General features: G+C 38.1%; 2 protein-coding genes and 1 long non-coding RNA gene across 3 annotated transcripts; 2 read left to right on the top strand and 1 right to left on the bottom strand.

Annotated features, from left to right (window-relative positions):
* The first annotated feature begins 8,709 nt into the window (after positions 1-8,709).
* LOC105441029 (signal peptide, CUB and EGF-like domain-containing protein 3) lies at positions 8,710-12,876 on the top strand. Its single transcript, XM_030977630.1, has 5 exons — positions 8,710-8,864; positions 9,052-9,202; positions 9,580-9,732; positions 11,213-11,533; positions 12,790-12,876. Exons 4-5 carry the CDS (start codon positions 11,257-11,259, stop codon positions 12,861-12,863), a joined length of 351 nt encoding a protein of 116 aa, XP_030833490.1. The 5' UTR covers positions 8,710-8,864; positions 9,052-9,202; positions 9,580-9,732; positions 11,213-11,256; the 3' UTR covers positions 12,864-12,876.
* Positions 12,870-22,458, top strand: LOC115920895 (signal peptide, CUB and EGF-like domain-containing protein 1). The gene is made up of 7 exons (XM_030977629.1): positions 12,870-12,938; positions 13,486-13,703; positions 13,980-14,198; positions 19,480-19,586; positions 19,834-20,087; positions 21,055-21,221; positions 22,364-22,458. Exons 2-7 carry the CDS (start codon positions 13,553-13,555, stop codon positions 22,441-22,443), a joined length of 978 nt encoding a protein of 325 aa, XP_030833489.1. The 5' UTR covers positions 12,870-12,938; positions 13,486-13,552; the 3' UTR covers positions 22,444-22,458.
* Positions 15,978-18,803, bottom strand: LOC115920896. The gene is made up of 3 exons (XR_004062599.1): positions 17,976-18,803; positions 17,534-17,611; positions 15,978-16,982 (listed from the first exon to the last, which is right to left on the bottom strand). It is a non-coding gene; the product is annotated as an uncharacterized LOC115920896 (long non-coding RNA).
* Positions 22,459-22,463: the final 5 nt, after the last annotated feature.

The following is a 22,463-nucleotide window of genomic DNA, read 5'->3' on the forward strand; positions in this document are numbered from 1 at the left end:
GTACCCTTTGTATCGCTGGTTACTACTGTCCAACGGAAGGTCTGTCGTGGCCCTTGGAATGCACACAGGTAAAGAGATACGTGGTAGTGATGATGTTTATGGTGATGATGATGATGATGTTTAATGGTAGTGCCACTGCTGATGATGGTAATCTTGATGATCATGTTGATGACAATGTTGTTGATTATGCATTTAGGATGATGATGATGACAATGAAAGTGATGATGATGATGATGTTGTTGTTGAATATGCATTTAGGATGATGATAATGACAATGAAAGTGATGGTGATGATGATGATGATGTTGTTGAAAATGCATTTAGGATGATGATGATGATGACAATGAAAGTGATGATGATGATGATGATGATGTTGTTGAAAATGCATTTAGGATGATGATGATGACAATGAAAGTGATGATGACGATGATGAAAGTGATGATGATGATGATGATGATGTTGTTGATTTTATGCATTTAGGATGATGATAATGACAATGAAAGTGATGATGATGATGATGTTGTTGTTGAATATGCATTTAGGATGATGATGATGACAATGAAAGTGATGATGATGATGATGATGATGATGTTGTTGATTTTATGCATTTAGGATGATGATAATGACAATGAAAGTGATGATGATGATGATGATGTTGTTGTTGATTTTATGCATTTAGGATGATGATGATGGTGATGTTATTGTTGATTATGCATTTAGGATGATGATGACAATGAAAGTGATGATGATGATGATGATGATGACTATGTTGCTGATGTTGAAGACTCTTGAGAATGTGTATTGTTTATCGCTGTTTACAACTTTCTTACAGAGGTTAAGAAAAAAAGATACAAAAGACATTTTTGAAATGTGTGATGGCCATAATGATAGTGATCATCATGATGACAATGATGATAATGAAGATGATGATTATGATGAAAATTCTATTGATTATAAATATAGTGGTGATGATTAGCTTAAAGATGATGATGGTGAGAATGATAGTGATAGTTATATTGATAATGATCATGACTATGGTGATTGCAATGATGATGATGAAGATATTTAAATTGATGATGAATATAGTGATTTCGATGATGATTTTGTCGATGACAGCCACTTTAATGATGGTGATCATGATCATGATAATGATAACGAAGATGTTGATGATGATTAACAATCTTTTAAGTAATCATCATCTTCCTCCTCTTTCTCATCTTCATCATTATAATTATAATAACTCCATACTTGTCAGCATTTTCATCTCCATCAACATCTCAATCTCACTCATCCATACCCATACCAACGGACTATATTCACAAAAATTCCCTCCGCATCCTTTCTTGCAGGGATCCTTCTGCCCCGCCAGCAGTCAGTTCCCCCAGCCCTGCCCCACTGGCACCTACGGTAACTCGACCCTCCTGCGTCGCAGCAAGGACTGCACACCTTGTCCTGGTGGCTATTACTGCGAGGGTGCAGGCAACCTGGAACCCACGGATGTCTGCGATGCTGGCTTCTACTGCTCCTGGAAGGCTGTGTCTTCTGTAAGTTCTAAGGGCATTAGTACCAGTGCCCCCCTGTTATATAGTGCCTTTTCAGCCTTCTTTTGTGTCCATCATCTGAGCTTAAATGTTCTGCCACTAGGTCTTCCAGGCAGCATTGGTCATCTAGGAGTGGGCATCTTAAAATAATAAGTGTGACATAGATTGTAAGGATGTTTCTGTTTCTGTGTCATCAGTGTATCCCCATTTATGCATGTTGTTTTAGCATCGCCCCACCCCTGTGCGAAGCCTATTGAGGGACTTTCACGTCTTCAAGTCACATATATGGCCTTATCGGTTACAATTATCTAACTAAAGAGATTGCAGTGTGTATAAGTACTAGTGTTTGGATTCAAGGACAATATGATTCTGCTCTTTTGAATATTGTTTAGTTACAAAAGTAGATTGCGATCCTTGCTCAAATACAGTCAAACCTGTCTACAGCAGCTGCCCAAGGGGAACACAAAAAGTGGTCTTTGTAGACAGGTGGCCTTGGTAGACGATTTCCTTTAGTTCATGTTTCAATGAGAAACCATTTTCCAGGGACACAAAAAATGTGGTCCTTGTAGACAGGTGGTCTTTGTAGACAGGTGATCACTAAAGCAGGTTCGACTGTAGTCACTTCACTATCTCTCTTCTATCTCTCTCTTAGGCTCCTGTGGATGGCTTTACTGGAGTGTCTGTCCTCCCGGGGGCTACTGCCCTGCTGGTACGGCCTTCCCAGCCAACTGCCCTCTAGGGACCTACAGTAACTCATCAGGTTCAAAGTCACCGGATGATTGCATCGCTTGTGACCCCGGGTAAGTCTCAATTCCAATTCTATCTGTAAAGACCCATAGTTGTGGGTTCTAATGGGGAATTTGACACCATTTGGGTGTTTACACTATAACGGGTGTAGTAAATCACCCAAAGTGGACTTCACTTTTATGATGGACAGATCTTATGTAATGAATACACCCTCTACCAATAGCCCCTTTAGGAAATCTCATCATCACAAAATTTCCCTCATCTATGAGATTTGAAAGCAAGCTGGAGAACAATGTAGTCTTTCTGGTCTGATGGGTCATGGGGTTTTGCTGCCTGGAACCAATACACTCATTAAATGGTAATTCAACCAACATACATGTACAGCGTAGGTATCAGCGAATCATGAGGCAATGCACTTGAAAACAGACAAGTATATGTGGCGCTAAGGGGGAGTTCTCCCCTTCCCCGCTAAAAAATAGGTGATATAAAAATTTGTGTTATGAGACATTATGCCAAATCCCACTTGTCCATCTGTTCAGAGACGTGCTACCTAATTGTCGATAAGTTTAAATATGTCTGTGGAGCCAGTGCAACAACTTACAGCCTTGTTTATTGCCTGTTTCCAGATACTACTGTGCTGGTGACAATAACCCCGAGCCCACAGGCCCCTGCAACCCCGGGTACTACTGCACTGGAGGCTCCGGTACCAGCATCCAACACGAGGTCCCAGAGGGCCACTACAGCGGCAGTGCTGCGTACAAGGCTGAACCGTGCGAACGCGGCACCTACACGACCGCCAGGAAGTCCTCGTCCTGCTTAGACTGCCCTCAGGGGGCGTACTGTAATGAGTCGGGGACTACGACGCCACAGCCGTGTCTTAGCGGTCATTACTGTCCTCCACGGACTATTGTACCCATTCCATGTCCAGAGGTAAGTGTCAAACTTAAAGATAAAGTTGATTTCCGGTCATGCGATTGCATTGTGAAAGAAACGATGTAATCTATCAGACAATGTTGATCATGTAGCATATAAGTATTGGTGTTTACTGCAAGGTTCTGGAGTCATCAAAATGATTAAAAAAACATGGCCCAGTCTTGGTAAAGTAACAAGCACTGTACACAGAAAGATTTACATAGGACGACACAATATGTGGCATAAAAATCGGACCTCATTCTCAAACTGTTACTTGTCATATTTAGAATATGAAGGCATTTGAAGAGCCATGGTTATCAAGGAAGATTTTTTCTCTGATGTTCTTCCGCACTTGCATAATAACAATGATAACGCTCACAAATTATTTTTCACCTCTCCCCAGAACTCAACCTTCTCTTTAGGTAGTGCAGTCATTTTCTTCTTCTCTCCATTTCATTGATTAAAAGACAAACAATTAATGGAGTCAAGATAAAATGAGAGAAAAAAAATATGAACAGAATAAAATGATAAACGAATAAATGGGAAATGCAGCATAAAGTTTGGCTGGACTTATAGTTAATGAAGCTATTATTTTGATTGTATGATATTGGTGGAGAACCCTAAACGTGCATAGAAAATTAGTTTTTTTATAATCTCATTGGCCCTGTTTAAACTAATTTTATGTCATTTCCATTACCAGGGTACATATCGTGTAGAGGCCAACGCGCAGGATGTGGGAGACTGCCCTTCGTGTCCACCAGGGAAGTATTGTGGTGAGACTGGCCTGTTAACCCCGAGTGGGGACTGTGCTGCTGGACACTACTGCATCGGAGGGGCTGACACCTCGCATCCGTATATAACAGAATGTGTAAGTCGAGCTTGGTCTTATATTCCAATCCAATCCAATCCAGGTATTTATACAGTGCCAATATCTAGTTGCCTTTTCAAAGGCGCTGATGAGACTGAAAAACTACCCCAAAATGTTTGTTCATTATTCTAACTGGGAGAGTAAAAAAGCAGTGACTGTTAGCAATCTGAAATACCGGTAGGTATGTCTTTAGTTGATTTCTGAAAGTTGCTAACTGGTGACAACAGCGAACGATTTGGGGAAAGATTTGGTAAAGATGTGGGCTCTCATGGGAAAATCAACACCATTCGGGTTCTTACCTAATAACAAGTGTTGTCAATTACCAGGATTAGCCTTCAGTTTTATGACTAACAGGGTCTTATGTAATGCTCTGGATTTTCCGCCAATCTCTCCATATGGAAAAGTAATCATTTTACATTTCCCTGAAGACTCTCCCAAGAGACTGGGGGATACATTTTTTTTATAGGAATGCAGGTTTGCTATGTGCGAGACTTATACACCCATTGATGGTACTGGTATTTCCAGTCTGGTGTCAGTGAATTATTCTTATTATTTGTCATGGTTTGATTGGTTGTTTACTCTCTTATCTACCCCCCTCCCCCCAAAAAATTCCTAATGGAATCATCATGACCCCCCGCCCCCTTATGTTAAGCATTTTTTGCTTATCTACTTCTATTAATTAACTCTGAATCTGATTTCTGAATTCTCTTTGAACACCTACTAGGCCAATTCCACTATTCTCGGGGGAGGGGAATGTCCGGCTGGTTACTACTATCCAGAGGGAACCGAGACACCCATCTCCTACCCGTGCGAGAATGGAACCTTCCTGAACGTGACCGGAGGACAGGAGATGGACGACTGCTTGGACTGTCCAGGAGGGGAGGTCTGTGGAGGATACGCTCTTACCGAACCCAAAGAGCTCTGTGCACCAGGTAAGGTTAAAGGTCAAGTGATGAGGTCAAAGGGCAAAGGTCAAAGATGCTAATGCAGGCAAAACCTGTCCATGAAGGCCATCCAAGGGAAACAGAACAATTGTAGATTGATAGAATCTGGTGCCATCAATTTTCTATTCTAGTACCTTGATCATTATTTATTTATCTGGATATGTCTGTACGATTTATGAATCGATTTTGAATGTCAAGAATAAAGACCCTCTTTTGCGCAAACATATCAGACAATGACATAAATATTTTTGCCTTAGATATCACCTATAGCGCTGAAATGGTTGACAAGATCTTGTTTTATACCTGTTAATATATATATATATAGATACTTAGTGTTAAGCAGTGCAATATTACATTTGGCTCAGTTGCATTGAGAATTTAAGATAGATTGTCCAATTGTCCAATAGATTGTCTATTCCAAGTCTGATATCATTACATTTTCGTCTCTCATTATATATTTTGTTCAGGGTACTTCTGTATCGGCAAGGCCAAGACCAAGTAACCAACGGACGGCGACACTGGGAACATCTGCCCCAAGAGTTCCCCTGCGGCCATGAGATGCCCGGACGGGGAGTTCAACAATATAACTGGAAGAGCGGACTGTTTCACTTGCCCACAGGGTAGGTCACCTTGAGGATTGGGGGGGGGGGCACAAAACATTTTTTCGCACTTGTAAATTGGCGACTGGTCGAAATGCTTCCCAAAGGCTCAACTTCAACCAGTCCACTTTTCATCCCTGAGTAACAAAAAACACAAAAAACATGAAATTTACAAGGGTGTGAATAATTTAGTTGTTAACTGGATATACATGTATGTACAGGTTTACATAAAGGAATATACAAATAATACACAGCAGTGAGGGCATTAGTAAGAATTACTGACACAAGGTACCTTTGGAATAGTCTAACACGCACAAGGCTATAGCCGAGGGTGTTTGGACTGTTTCAAAGGTACCGAGTGTGGGTTATTTGACTAATGCCCGAACAAAATGATGTATACTGTTTGTTTTATAAGATTATATTTTATTTGATTTTACTAATGACCGGTCATTATCAAAATTATGTGTAAGGCAAAATAAATGCCTGGTCACGTGTACGCTCTCAACCAATCATTTAACCAGGATCATCTTATAAACACGGATATTAAGACCCCCCCCCCCCCCCCTTTCCATTATGTTTGACTACTTGTATGAATTAACATTTTCAATTTGTCTATAGGATTCTACTGTGCAGACGGTGAGAGGCTTCTGGAATGTCCACGAGGTCATTACTGTCCCGAGGGTACTGGTAGTAACGGGTCCATCCCCTGCCCCCATGGGACCTACAATCCGGACCTGGGACTGGCCTCAGAGGACCAGTGCCAGCCCTGTGCTCCAGGCTACTACTGCACCCAGCTTGGGGCCTACTCATTTGGAATAGCGAACGCGTCGGCAGGGCCCTGTGATCCTGGCTACTATTGCCAATCAGGTATGTTGTTTTTGTTATTGTTTATTCATATATCATTTTGTATGATTTTTTTACTCATTTTACTGTACATGGTGGCTGTACAGCAACCGAATTCCTTTTTTACCGTCAATATTTTACTATTTAATAATAATTATGCATAAGTAGTATTTCTTTTACATCGTTACGTCTGACCCTCGTAGCTCGCAAACCCGAGTAAATGGCCATGAAGTTGGGTATTGAAATACCCCCTTCTTTGCTTGCTGCAGAGGAGGCCTAACCCAACTGATCAACTTGTTTTCCAAACATAGTTCGCGCTACTTTCCGTCTCTCTCTCTCTCTCTTTCCGACTCTGTTTCTTTCAGGCTGCATGCCTCCTTCAGTCTCTCTCTCCTCTCCTTTCTATCTATCTCTCCCTTCCCTAGTTCTCTGTCAATCCCTCTCTCCTCATGTTTATTTATGTCTGTCTCTCGATCCATTCCCCGGGTGTCCATCTCTCTCTCTCTCTCTCTCTCCCCTCTCTCCGAAATTTTAATTCTCTCTTCTCTCTTCTCTCTCTCTCTCTCTCTCTCTGGTTGGCGGCCGCTTTTCTTCTTCTTCTTCTTCTTCTTCGATCTTCTGTTTCTTCTTCTTCTTCTTCTTCTTCTCAGTCTATAGTGGCCTATCGTCTTTTTCTCCGAGTCGAAGCGACAGTCCTCGGGTTTTTCCTGGTTGAAAAACCCCATTCATAAATTATGAGTCCTCTAACTCGGGTTTTGAAACACCCCCTTCACCCGCGCATTGATAATAACAAGAAAGTTCTCTTTACACTGCACTATTTAACAATTTTCTGTCTTGTGTCAGAAGCTTGTTATATCTTAATTGATATTAACATGTACTTTTATTATCAGTGAATACTCATGCAACGGAATTCAGCTTCTTAATGAGGACTAATTTCTGCGCGGATTTTTATTAGGGGGACACTTTGTCCGCACATGTGGACAACTCAGTGCAGTCACGTTAGGGTTACTACCATTGACCTAGAGGTCAGTGGTTACTATGGGGGTTACTATGGCGATCTGTCGATCTCTCGATGCTTCCGACATCGTCGGTATCATAAAGAAGTTCGCTACCTGGCGATTCACTTCCATCATAAAAATCATCGGCCAAAAGGCCTTCCCCCGGGGTCAATCTTCCTACCGAGAGGGGCTCCGTGTTTTTATCAACCGGAGAGGAGAATGTCTGTGGGGCCAGAGCCGGCTGTGCCGGGGCAGGGATTCTCTCCATTAACACAGAAAGCATGTTTTCCAGCTTATCAATGCGTGAATCCACAGACTTCGATTTTGAGTCCGACCTCGGCTTAGCCTTGCTCGTGTTGTCAAACTCACGGTTCGGCTTAGCCTTACCAACACATTTATTGTCAGAGGATTTGACTTTCGTCTTAAACGATTTAGTATTTTCTTGCACGCTTGGCTTTGCCTTGCTACTAATTTTGCATTTGGGAGTACCCGCAGCAATGCCCGAGCTCGGCTTTGCCTTACTCGTCAGGGGAGAAACACCGGGTACGGTAGGCATTATGGGCCCGGTTGCCTGCGGGTTAGTACCCGTCCCCGTGATTGCAGGTTCCGATGGTGACTTGCTCGTGCCCGGCAAGCACCGAGCAGAAGATGGGATTTCAAAATTGTTTTTAGAGTCCCAAGATTTGTCCATTTTAGAACAAAACCTGTTTCAAAAGTGTCAGAAACTTTTCTACGAGCGAATTTCGGCAAAAAACTCTGCCGGAAACGAAGGATTGCAAAAATATAACAGATTTTTGCAGCTCAAAGATTTCGTATATCATACGATGTAAGCGCGACGAACGTATTGATTGTAGCGTTGTGGGCGGGCTCTCATGTATTCTCGTTACCGAGAAATATGAAATAAAATATCTTGCCGAAAGACATTATTTCAAAATGCTTCATTTGTTTGTGCAAGTGTATCTTTAAATTTTGCCCTGCATTTGTGAGGTTCCATATATTAAATATATCGGCTTGTAACTTCTTTGAAGTAATATTGCAACTTTAAAACTGAAATCACACTCTAATAAAGGTAAAAAATAACCTGTGGGTAGACTCCTCATACTCTCACTATTGAAATTGTTATGCCTTTAAAGCCTTTTAATCCTTAACCATTTTATTGTGTCATTTTATAATACAGGGGAGGGGGATGTTTGTCTTCTGATGGTATTTAAATAGTTTGTCTGTTTGTTTCCTACATTTTACTGATTAGTCCTCCTTAGGTACTCAATACTTCTGTTCTTGTCTTTGTTCATGTAGGTCTAGCTGATGTAGCCGGGAAGTGCATGGAAGGCTTCTATTGCATCAGCACAGCAGTGAGACCTGATCCTACGGACGGTATCACGGGTGATATATGCCCTCGAGGAAGATACTGCGGTAAGTTTAACACAATGAATAGTGAGCCCAAGATAACTTTGGACCAGCAGTTGAATCTGTATTATCCCCTGTGTGTTTATTTCCATTCATGTTCTGCTCCTTGAACACAAATGTGCTTCGCTTGTTTTTGTACATAGTAGTTTCTTGCTTCGTTCATTATTTTGTTTACTCTCATAAATCTTTGTAGGAAATGGAACTGGAGCCAACCCTTCTATGTGCCCATTTGGGACTTATTCCAACAGCACTGGTCTAATGATAGAGGCCCAATGCACAGACTGTACAGCAGGGTCCTACTGTGAAGATCCTGGACTAACACAACCAACTGGACTGTGATCCAGGTAGGACCTGGTCTAGCGATTGTACATTGTTATGAAATTAGCCAATGAAAATGAAAATTACAAATAGTGATGGTGGTGGTGGTGGGGATGGTGTTGGTGGTGGTGCTGATGGTGGTGGTGATGATAATGGTAATGATGAAGAAGCTTATTGCGGTGGTGGTAATGATGACAGTGATGATGATGATGATGATGAAAAGACAACCTACAGTACCTCTGTAGGAAACAGAAGAAGATTCCAGCTTGGACAGTTCACCTTTCTAGACACATTCTACAGCACCTGCATCTTTTGGGGAGAAAATACAAATGACTCTTTAAAACCTGTATAGATAAGTGGCCATCAGGACAGGTTTGACTGCATTGTTCTTTTCTTTCTACAGGTTATTACTGCCCAACCGGTCAGTCCTCTAGCAGCCCCTTCCCCTGCGGTGAAGGGTACTACTGCGAGGAAGGCAGTGCCTCTGAGACGGCTTGTGTATCAGGGACCTACCAGGACGATACTGGACAGCCATCATGCAAACTCTGCAACGGAGGTATGACAATGACATCGTCTAGATGTTATGGTACTGTCATGCTACTGCCATAGCTCGCCAGGAGGAGTGATTCCTATTTTGGGGCTCACAAAGTAGTGTTATGAGCCCTAAGACATCTGGGAAGTGTTTCACAAAGGCTAAGATCGACTTTAAGTCGGACTTAACTATTGCAGGCAGTTCATGCCACTGTTTTCTCTCACCTTTCAATGGCATTGGCCTCTCAAAAGATGTTCAAATCATGGTCACATATATACAGAATTTACATTTGTTGATAGTTCATTATTGAAGAAAAAAATATTATCTAAAGATTATATTTGAGAGACCAAAGGTGAGAACAACCAGTGGCACGAATGGCCTGCCATAGTTAAGTCCAACTTAATGTTGATCTTAGTCTTTGTGAAACACTCCCCTGTATACAAATGTGTAAAATGCACTGTATTCCCAACTGTGAATTCTGAGATTCCTAATTTTTGCTGTAGAAGGTTGACTGGTATGCACTGCTGCTTGTGATCCAAGATGTACTCCAGTGATATTTGCTCCAGTTTCTTGGTTTTTTAAAGGTTTGATATAGGTTTAGGGTTAGTTATAGAATGGGGTCTGAGCTTGAAGTTGGAGGATGTCGCTTAGCCATTGGAGTTGAGGTATATCTAAATACACCACTGATGCTATGTTCTGTATTTTTGAATCCAGGAATAGTTTTCATTCATGTGATGTTAATGTTTGGTCTGTGAAGCACTGTAATAGTTTTCATTCATGTGATGTTAATGTTTGGTCTGTGAAGCACTGTAATAGTTTTCATTCATGTGATGTTAATGTTTGGTCTGTGAAGCACTGTAATAGTTTTCATTCATGTGATGTTAATGTTTGGTCTGTGAAGCACTGTAATAGTTTTCATTCATGTGATGTTAATGTTTGGTCTGTGAAGCACTGTAATAGTTTTCATTCATGTGATGTTAATGTTTGGTCTGTGAAGCACTGTAATAGTTTTCATTCATGTGATGTTAATGTTTGCTCTGTGAAGCACTGTAATACTGAAAGCTTTACAAGAATATGATGGTATATCTAATTGCTATGACTATTATTGAGACACATGTCATAAATTAGTGCAGTGTTCAGAAACTCCAAAATATGCACATTTGAAAAAGCGTCTGCACATAAATGCAACACCAGATTTGTAGTTATGTAAGTTATGTAGTATTGACTTAATTGTAAAAACGATTGGGATAGAACATCAAACAAGTTTTTGAGATAAAAAATTTTCCTTAACACAAGGGAATATCAAAGTCAGTCACATGAAGCGTAATGATGAATGAAGATCAACAAATTTGTATCTTCTGTTCTTGTACTGAAAAAAAATGGAAAACTTAGCAATTGTTTTGAACCACTGCCCAAGAAACGTTTCTTTGACAAAAGGATTACCTTTATAAGCATTATCTTAGTAAGACAATCATCATAATTATCATTTCTCATCATTTCCTAGGATACTACTGTGACGTGGCCGACGCCCCCATCTCGGTCTACACCATGTACCCTTGCTCCGTGGGGCACTACTGCATGAATGGAACCGAGTTCAGCACCCAGTACCCCTGCCCAGCCGGAACGTACAACCCCTCAGAAAGACTGGAGAGGGAGGGTCAGTGCTTAGACTGTCCTCCTGGAAGTTTCTGCGACACACCGGGCCAGGATAGTTTGACGAGCGACTGTGCTGCAGGCTATTGGTGCATCGGGGCGTCGTCGAGTGCCACGCCTGACGACGATGTGACTGGGGTGGAGTGTCCTGCAGGGAAATACTGCATAGAAGGTGAGTGATTTTATTACAGAGACCTGCAGCATGAGCCTGTGTAACTTTTCGTGGTTTAAATACAGTCATGAACAAACTTTCTAGAGTAAATTAGGAAATCGCCTTTATTAATGTAACCGAGCAGTAAAGAATCTTGGTCCCAATTTTTTTGTTTCAGGGAGGAAGCACTGTACATTTATGTAGCACATGCAGATTTCTTTCCTATTTGAATGTGGTTCATTCATATTTGCCACCATTTGCCCCTTCTGCATTGACCAGATTTGTAATAATGTAATATTTTTTATTAAGCTGTGAATGTATTCAGAGATGCCAACCCTCCCGATTTTATCGGGAGGCTCCCGATAATTCACCCCAACTCCCGACCTTACGATCACCATCCTTATCCTCCCGATTTATTAAAAAAAAAAAATAAAAAAAAAATGAAATATCATCTGCTAACTTAAGCATGTAATAATTCCACTATGTTAAAAGACAAATTAAGAGTAGCGAAAGATTGTTTCAGCATATGGATCGCCGTAACCAATGCGTGGATATTGCCACAGAATCCAAATGGCGGAAAATCAGCAAAATAAGACCAGGAAATGGTCTCGGAAGTATAAGACCGAATACAGTATCAAGTACCTGTGTAATCGGAAGTCTGAAAGTAATTCATCATGCATTTTGTACAATTTTTATGTTATTTAAAAAAAAAGGGGGAATTATTTAACTAAATACACATGTAAAATGCTCCAAAATAAGGCTCAGATTGCACCAGAGAGCATCTAGAACCCCAGAGCTTCCAGGGCCCTAAGGCGGGCCCTGGACCCCGGCCGCATGTGTCGGGCGCTACGCGCTCGAGATGTGCGCTACGCGCACATTAATTGGTGTCGATTACAAATCCTCCCTATTTCTGATTTCCAAAAGTTGGCATCTCTGTGTATTATGTAATGTGTTAAAAGTGTATACAGAAGGGTACAAAAATGTTTCAGTACAAACCAATGCTATTGTGCACAATTCATATGTAGAGCAGGATTTTTAGTCTGATAATGATAATACACTTAGAAATATTTATAGCACATGTTTCCACCACGCAATGTGCACAAGGTGCTCTACTATTCCCTCAGCTCTGCTCACAGCATTCAAGGAATTCTCTCCTACCGGTACCCGTTTAACACCTGGGTGGAGAGTAGCAAATGTACATGTAGATTGATGTCTACTCCAATGCCATTCAGCGACTTTAAGTGACTGAGAATGATGATGTAATCCTTTTCCACCAGGCACTCCTGCCCCAGAGAACTGTCCAGTTGGGACCTGGTCTGATAGCCTTGGTCTAGAGAAGGCTAGCGACTAGCTGCTACCCATGTTCAGGCGGCTTCTACTGCAACGGCACCGGACTGACCTCTCCGTCAGGACCATGTGATCCAGGGTAAGACCTATGACCTATGACCTTTAACCTTTGAATGTGCAGTACGAGGTTTATTTATTTTTTTGTTTTAAAGTAGGTTTATTAACTTATCAATGTTTCCAACAGTTTGCTCTATCATATCTCATTGAATTATTAATTCAGTATGAACCAAAAAGAATGCGTTCCAGTAAAATTTTCTTTATGTCCCACAAACTATGAACAAATCTAAAGGGAAAGGTCATTATCATACGTAGCCACTGTTTTATGGAATAAATTACTGGAATATTTTACCGATATAAAAATATATGAAAAGTTACGAATTTATTTGAAAACATACTTATTTAGCGATTTTTAAAATACCACAAATATGATCCCAATGTATAATTTCCGCTTCTTCTGTATTCTGTTCTGTAAAGCACATAAAAACGTGAAATTATGGCTATGTGTTATGCGCTTTACAAAAGCGTTTAATTATTATTATTAGTAGTAGTAGTAGTATTCACTAGGTTGAATTGCTGGCTGAAGCATGTTACATTTACATTAATGTGAAATTGAAATCATTATTCAGCTATTACTGCTCCACCAATGCATCCACGGCCACACCCGAGGATGGCGGCATCACCGGTAACCCTTGCATGGACGATCACTACTGCCCCGGTCAGACAACCTCACCGTTGCCATGTGAGGCAGGGACCTACACGACCGAGACGCATCGCAGCGAGTGTAATACCTGCCTGGCCGGATTCTTCTGTACAACAGGATACAAACCAGAGGAGTGTCCACATGGTGAGTCATGCAGACTTGAAGAAAAGAGAAAAGGTTTCTAAAAGCCCCCCCCCCCCCCTCCCTTTTTTTATAAGGCACCGTAGCCACGGATTACCTTGTGTTATTATTTACAACGCGGTTGGCAGCTTGAACCATCTACATTTGATGTTGAATCTGCTCCGGAGTTACCAATCACCAAAATTCCTTTTACTTCTTTTGGATTGAATTAGCATTTCTCAAACTAAGAAACTGTATGTCAACATTTCTAATGGTTTTCCTGTTCAAACCGGTTCATAGGCTTCTACTGTCCGGCTGGAACCGGTTACGACTGGCAGCCCTGCCTGACGGGATCCTTCTCCAACATGGCTGGCCTGGCCAATGAGACCAAGTGCACCCTCTGCTCACCAGGGAAGTTCTGCTCTGAGCTCAATGCGACAATGGTAACAGCTGACTGCGAGGCAGGGTACTTCTGCACTGAGGGGTCGGACACCGCTACACCTGAGGTCACTTTTAAAGGTAACCAATGTCCTTGGTTTTGTTGGTCAAACAACCCATCTGCTACTTACTGAACAACTCAGAGTTCGTTGGAACCAGCTTTTTCTTTAATAAACTTATCCAGAATTCAAGATATGTTTTAAATGATTTCCAGGGCCCCGTTGCATAAAACTTACCATTGATGGTAACTTTGCCATCAATGGCAACTACCATGGTAACAGGGCTCAACAGCCAATCAAAATCAAGGTTTCCATGGTAGTAACCATTAATGGTAAGGCTTTGTGCAACGGGCCCAGAAGAACGACATGATAAATTGCCATCAGAGCATTACAATCTTCGATCTCATTAGCACTTCAGAATTAGAGCTGATACAGGGTGTACATGACAAATTAGTTTCTCTTTATATTTGCCATTTACAGTATTGTATAAAGCTTACAATGTTTTTCATTATAATTTTAAAATTTCACAGATGTAACTGCATATTCCCTAGATAAGATGAAATACACAGAGACGAAGATTCACATGCTCACATCGCAAAAATAACATTAAAAAGGAAGCTCTAGGTTTTACCATTCAATTTGTTTATTTAATTTCTTATCCCCAGTCGTAAAAAAATAGGAAAAAAATAGGGGAAAAATAAGGAAAAAATAGTCCCGAAAATATATTTTTTTTCTATTTTTTCCCTATTTTTTTTAAAGGAAAAAATAGGGGAAAAATTAGTTTTGGAAATAGGAAAAAAATAGGTTTGAAACAATTTTTTCTATTTTTTTCCTATTTTTTTCCTATTTTTCAGACCTAAAAATAGGAAAAAAATAGGGAAAAAATAGTGTAGAAAATGGTGAAGAAAATAGTAAAAAAATAGTGATAACTAGGTGCTAGTGGACAGTGAAAAATAGTGAGGAAATAGGAAAAAAAATAGTGAGGAAATAGGAAAAAAATAGTAAGAAAATAGGGAAAAAATAGTAAGAAAATAGGGGAAAATAGTAAGGAAATAGGAAAAAAATAGTAAGAAAATAGGAAAAAAATAGTAAGAAAATAGGAAAAAAATAGTAAGTAAATAGGGGAAGTAGTAAGAAAATAGGAAAAAAATAGTAAGGAAATAGGAAAAAAATAGTAAGAAAATAGGAAAAAAATAGTAAGAAAATAGGGAAAAATAGTAAGAAAATAGGAAAAAAATAGTAAGGAAATAGGAAAAAAATAGACAATAAGTGAGGAAATCAGAAAAAAATAGTCAGGAAATAGGGGGGGGGGGTCACTCATCCTTTACTTTCATGGATTTCTCAAGCACTACCATCTCACACATCCAGTCAACGACTCTGTACATTCAATTAAATCATACAGTGCAAACTTGATATAAAGAGATCAGTTATACCTGAAATGACAAGGTAATTTAACAGCTTTTGGGGGTTAAGATTTCTTGATTGCACATGACCTCATTGTCAAAAGTTTCCACTGTAGAATAGTCACCCTACTCCTACAGCTCTTTTCTCTGCATCGATGCACCTACTCAGTTTGCCAAATTCACTTCATCCTTTCAGTCCAATCCATTCAGTAGAACATTTAAAATAGTAAATGGGTATATGGAAAATGTTATACAGTCCACTCCTATTATAACGAACATGGCTACACCAAGATTTTATTATCAGGCAATTCTCATCAGTCCCAATTTTAAACAAACCAATGTGTTCAGTAACTTGAGTATAACATGATTTCATTTTAACAAGGAAATGGGCTTGGTCCCGAGCACCTCGTTATAATGGCAGTGGACTGTAACAAACAAAAAGAATAAAAGGGAACGTGTCAAATAAAATACATGTACTTTATTTTCGAGAGGTAAACACAATGACATGAGTTTAGTATAGTATGTGTGTTCATGTAAGCAAATAAATAAAAGAACTTAACTGATATTTACAATCTTTGGTTAAGTACTGTAGTGTACATGTTGTAGTAATAGAGTTGTTCATGGTTTGCTATGATTATACTCTAAAAAAAAAAAACAAGACAAATGCGACTGCGTCTCCTACATGCCTCCGCCTTAAAAAAATATCAGCCACCTAGAATGTAGCTTTCTATTTTTGTTCAAATAAAGTATTCAGGTGAGTTTCAGGACTATTACTGAGCCGATGTGGATATGCCAGGCAATCACAAGCTCTCTCCCTCACTAGTAACCAAATAAAGCAGTATTCTTGACATGAGAGTGTTGTTTTCTGTCTCTTTTATTACAATTTAATTGCAAAGTGCTCTTAATAATGTAATAACATTTTCAAACCTCAAGAAAATCATGACAAGTAAAAAAAGAATTTCTCGTTATTTACAAAGATAACAAAATAAAATAAATCATAAAACAGATTTTTCAACAATGCATGCATGCTCTATTGTACAGTTGACATGTTACATAATTTTCTCAATCTCAATTGAACTGTCAAAATCTTAATACAATCATCATAATCTAGAAACACTTACTACAAAATCAATGACATGTCATGTCATTGAGATATATATAAACAAGAAAATGACAGACTTACATGCTACTATTTTCAAATAGTTTTACAAAGTATACCATCATTACCATGTATCATAAGTAATGGTCTTATGGTCCTTTATCTTCACAATATGCAGGCACTCATTGTGTACACATACATGTTGTACTTGCCTATGAATCTCAATGATTAGACATAAGAATTACATAATAAAATGGAAACAAATACTAATGTAAAGGATACAGATGTTGGTCATGCTGTTCACAGGCATCGAATGGTGATTGTACGTTACATGTACATTGTAGCTTGATTAGTTTCAATTGATCTGTAAAGATATAAATGAAATGTGAGTTAGGGGTTAGAATAATCATGCACTGGTACATTTATGAAATGTATGCAATTAATACTTAGTACAAGTATTTATGTATTTCATAATGAAAAATTCAAAGGCACAGAACATGTGTGTACAAAAGTATGATAGCAAAAAAGATGCCAGGCTGACGACGAACGGATGGTGAAACAACGGAGTCATCAAAGAGCTGTCAAGGTGCATGAAATGTAAACCACTCAGGTAGGCAATTAATTAGAGTTATTTTATTCTTAGATATATTGGGTGAACATACATAAAATAAAACATAAAACACAGAAAAGAAAATAGTAAAGGAACAATTTGTTGAAGAAAAAAATAAAAAGGAAAGAGAAAAATAATGTAGATCTAGGTAGAACTTGTGCCACCTGCAAATTATTGTTCTAGCATAATGATGAGGTAAACTACTCTAATATTTTGATGTCAGATCTTAACTAACAAACATGAAATAAATAAACCCAAAAAAATTATCAACAATAGATTTAGATTTCTACTTAGTAAGGACATACCTCGCAGACACACTCTCGGACTTGGAAGACTTGCTCTTCTTCTTGCATGGTGCTTTAGCAGGTTGTGTTTTCTGATTCCTAGAAAAATAATTTGAGATACAATTTAACCTAAAACCACATCAAAACATTATATCATGCAAGGCAAAATAATTGACAGACGTAGTAATGGTACAAAATCTGAAATTTTTTATGTGGATTTATTGTAATCACGTTTGTTTACATTCACTCATTCACTAACAGACACTACACTGCACTTGGAGATTCACTACACTTCACTAAGAAGTTGTGTAGTCTACAACCTCAACACTAGTACATGGGAATATTGATACGTAAAATAACATTCTATAGGCCTATTATGTCTATGAAGTAGCATTATATTCAACAACAGACACAATAAAAATATATATATCATAATATAATTAAGTTTCAGAAATAAACGTACCTTTTCAGCTGTTTTCTGGGGCCAGTTCCGCTCGTCGATGGTCCGTAATTCGACAACAAACTCGTTTCTCTACGAGTGGGACTAGTAATATTTTGAACATTTGTCGGGCTCATTTTCTTGGGAAGAATCACTAAAATGGGATAAGGAGGCATCGGAGTATGAGGAGTCACTATCTCTTGATGAAATTTCATCGCTAGAATAATTGCTGGAAGACATTTTGGTGTGATTTGGAGACGTTTGATGAACGAAAATCAGCAAAAGTCCGATGCGCACAGCAGTGCCAGTGGGGAAAAAAAATAACGGGTAATTTTCAAATTACGTACTTGCGTACTGTCCTCTACGTTGAAACTTTGCGCACACATAGAACGGGAATATCTCGATCGAATGCTTTTTTTCCTATTAATAAAGGAGATTTTTTTTGGTTGAAATTTCTATGTGTACATTTTCTTTTTACACATGGTTTATGTATGGTTATCTTTGAGTGCACTAGTCACTACTATAGTTTGTAAATAAAATCAAGAATATTAATAAAGGAACAAAATTGAAATTTCGTACATTTTCTTTTTACACATTGTTTATTTATGGTCATCTTTGAGCTCACTATTCAATATGTGACCCCACAGCTAAAAACAACCAATAAGTCGCAAAATGAACAACAGAGATAATGGCAGGAGAAGCGGGCTTTTTGAATAGGATGCCAGTCATAAACAATGAAAATATGCAAGTTTAGAAAATAGACAAAAAATAGTTTACAAATTTGTATCATGTCATAAAAAATTTAAGTGCAAAAAATAGGAAGAAAATAGTACTCGCAAATAGGTAAAAAGAAGTCTGAAAAAGATAAAGGTGAAAAAATAGGGAAAAATTGTCTGAAAAAGATTAAGGTGAAAAAATAGGGAAAAAATAGTCTGAAAAAGATTAAGATGAAAAAATAGGGAAAAAATAGTCCTATTTTTTTGGAGAAAATAGGCAAAAAATAGTCTGAAAAAGATGAAGGTGAAAAAATAGGGAAAAAATAGTTTGGTGCTCGAGAATAGGAAAAAATAGAACTATTTTTTTTCTATTTTCTTTTAAAAAAATAGGAATAAAATAGTCCACAAAAGTTGAAGGTAAAAAAAATGGGGGAAAAATAGTTTGTGCTTGAAAATAGGAAAAAAATAGGACTATTTTTTTCCTGTTTTCTTATAGGAAATAGGAAAAAAATAGTCTGAAAAAAAATATAGGTGAAAAAAATAGGGAAAAAATAGTTTGTGCTTGAAAATAGGAAAAAAATAGCCCTATTTTTTTCCTATTTTCTTGAAGGAAATAGGGAAAAAATAGTCTGCATTTCCAGAAAATAGGGAAAAAATAGGAAAAAAATAGGGAAAAAATATATTTTCGCAACACACAAAACTACTAGGGATATCACTCTAATGTATTCTGTGTTTACTGCTTAGGATGTTCTCTTGAAATGTTGTTATACCTCACTTATAATTGTTTTCACTGTTCCTTGTGTATCTTGTAGGAGTGGCTGGAGTGTGTCCCGAGGGTTCCTACTGTCCAGAAGGCTCGGACACTCCCACACCGTGCCCAAGAGGAACGTTTGGAAATGTCACCAAACTGACCAACTCAGTGAGTAACTGTCTTCATACATTTACAGTAGGCTCTTAAGAATAGTGGATACTAATTTTTACCTTAATGAAGTGAATGAGAATTGGATTATATCAGTTTTGTTTTGTTCAGTTAATGTTTTGAGTTTATACTCATGATTGTCAATTTATTTTGTTGTGCATGGAAGACCATCACTTTTGATGAAAATGTTTTCCCCTGCATGAATCCCAGAAATAAATGTAATGTACAAACCTCTTCTGTTTAACAGAGCGAATGCACACAGTGTCTATACAGCCAGTACTGCGAAGTCGTAGGCTTGACCGCTCCGACCGGTGACTGCTACCCTGGGTTCTACTGCTTACGAGGTGCCAAAGATCCCAACAATCCGACAGTCGATTCGACCGGCGGTCCTTGCCCCGTTGGTCACTACTGTACAAACGGAACATCGTATCCTCTGGACTGCGAGGCTGGAACGTACAACAACCAGACCGGTCAGTCAGAGTGTGACCCATGTCCAGCAGGGTAAGATGACCATTAGAATACAGCAAATTTATTACGTTTACTGGGTCATGTAAGAAGCTTATTAATCCAATTCATTCCAAGAAACATCAAAACATGTATTAGGCTTCTTGTATATTGTTAGTATTATTGCTGTACTATTCTATGATACATTATACATGTGAGTGTTTATGAGAATGAAAGGATGATCAAGACAGGAATGCTTACAAATAATGAATGATATCAAACAATAATGATAATAATTATAATTTTTGATAATAATAATGGTAATGATTATAATAATAATTAAACAATAATGATGATAGTAATTATAATGATAATGATAATGGTTATAATTATAATAATACTTATAATAAAGATAATAATAATACAACAATAATGGTGATAATAATAATTATAATGAAAAAATAAAGATAATGATTATAGTTGTAATAATAAACCTGTGAAATAATAATAATAATTTGAATGATAATGATAATAATAATTATAATAATGATAATAATAATGATGATGATGATGATAATGATAATAAAGATGATAATAATGATAAAAAGAATCATGTGTTGCACAATAGTAATTATAATACGAATCATAATAATGATAATAATGAAGATGATAATTGTAATGATAATATTCTTGGTTTATATAGTGCTTGATACATCTATGATATCTCTTGAAAGTCCTGTAAATACATACTGTTTTTTTTTTTATGTCATATGCTCTCCCTATTCTTTTTTTTTCTTTTTTTTCCCATCATTTATTAATTGAATAATACGTACATAAGAAACACAAAATTATATCGATTACAAAGAAAAACGCATGAATTATACTTATATCACAAAAGTGATTATAATGTTGAATATGTTTGTAAAATTACAATTTCTTTTTTGCGTATATAAAACATAAGAAGCTAAATTAAGTAATAGATTTTTAAAAACTACATATTTTGAATTTATATATTCATATATAGGTATTACTGTGAAAGCGGTGATGTTCACTACAGCGACACCCCATGTCCAGCTGGTCACTACTGTCCAGAGGGCACCAAGTCGTCCTACGAGTTCCCTTGCCCCAAGGGCTACTGCAACGACTATGAGGGCAAACATGATCTGGTGGACTGCAAGCCTTGTACACCTGGTGGGTAACCCATTAGATTAAAGGGAACCTAAAACTTCATACTAAGTTACTTCTATTGTAAAGCTTAAAAGACTTGAATGAAATCAGTGAAAATTTGAACAAAATTAGGCAAGGAATGAGGAAGTTAGAGCTTTTTTAAATGACTTGTCACTAGAGGGCAGTATTCAATTTGATGACATCATGTGTGGACAACTCTCCATGCCTTTTGTACATAAAATTTCACAATTTTTTCGTTTTCTTCGTATTTATTTGTGTTCTTGATCCGACTTCATAACATGTGAAGTAGAATATCATTTTGCATTCTATATCTTGCTTTCAGGGGAGTAGATTATCTCAATCACAAGAAAGAAGGAAAAACATGAAATTTGATGTACAAAAGGCATGGAGAGTTGTCCACAGATGATGTCATCAAATTGAATACTGCCCTCTAGTGACTAGTCATTTCAAAAAGCTCTTACTTCCTTATTCCTTTCCCGATTTTGTTGAAATTTTCACTGATATTTTTCAAATATCTTAATCTTTACAATAAAAGTAACTTAGTATGAAGGTTTTGGTTCCCTTTAATGAACATGAACATTAAATTCAATACTTTGTTCTCAAATTGGCAACTCCAGTATTTTCTTTTGACTGTTGTACTCATTTTAGCCTATCCAGTTAAAGGACAGACTTTTTCCTCTAATTGGCAGTGCTAATACTTTTCTTTTAAATACTATATATGCTTGATGTAAACTCCCTCTTTTAGCCCATCCAGAAAGGGGTCTTTTAGGAGTGTTTTTTCCTCACTCAAATAGGCTACCATTACATATTTATTTTGTAGTGCTCCACTATTTTCACTGAAAAGTCCATGCATCAGAAATAAACAAATAAATAGGATTTCTACTAAAATTTATGAACTGCAAGTTATTACCTGACCACAATTTGTTGATTATGTAAGTTTGGTGCCAATTCAAAGACTGTACTGCTTATACTCCCTTCAGTATTCCTTTCTCTGTAGGTCAATACTTTGCCCTTATCAGTCTTAGCACACCTATTGACCTCTGTGCCCCTGGCTGGTTTTGCATAAGATAGGCCTGGTCTGACATGTGTTGCCAATTCAAAGATCATACTGCTCATACTTTGTTTTCTACATTCCTTCCCCGTAGGTCAATACTGTGGCACTACCAGTCTTAGCACCCCTACTGACCCTTGCGCCCCGGGCTGGTACTGTATCCGAGGGGCATAGTCTGACATGTGTTGCCAATT

Source organism: Strongylocentrotus purpuratus, unplaced genomic scaffold (assembly GCF_000002235.5).
Source record: "Strongylocentrotus purpuratus isolate Spur 01 unplaced genomic scaffold, Spur_5.0 spur5_scaffold_1, whole genome shotgun sequence".
Taxonomy (NCBI): Eukaryota; Metazoa; Echinodermata; class Echinoidea; order Camarodonta; family Strongylocentrotidae; genus Strongylocentrotus; species Strongylocentrotus purpuratus.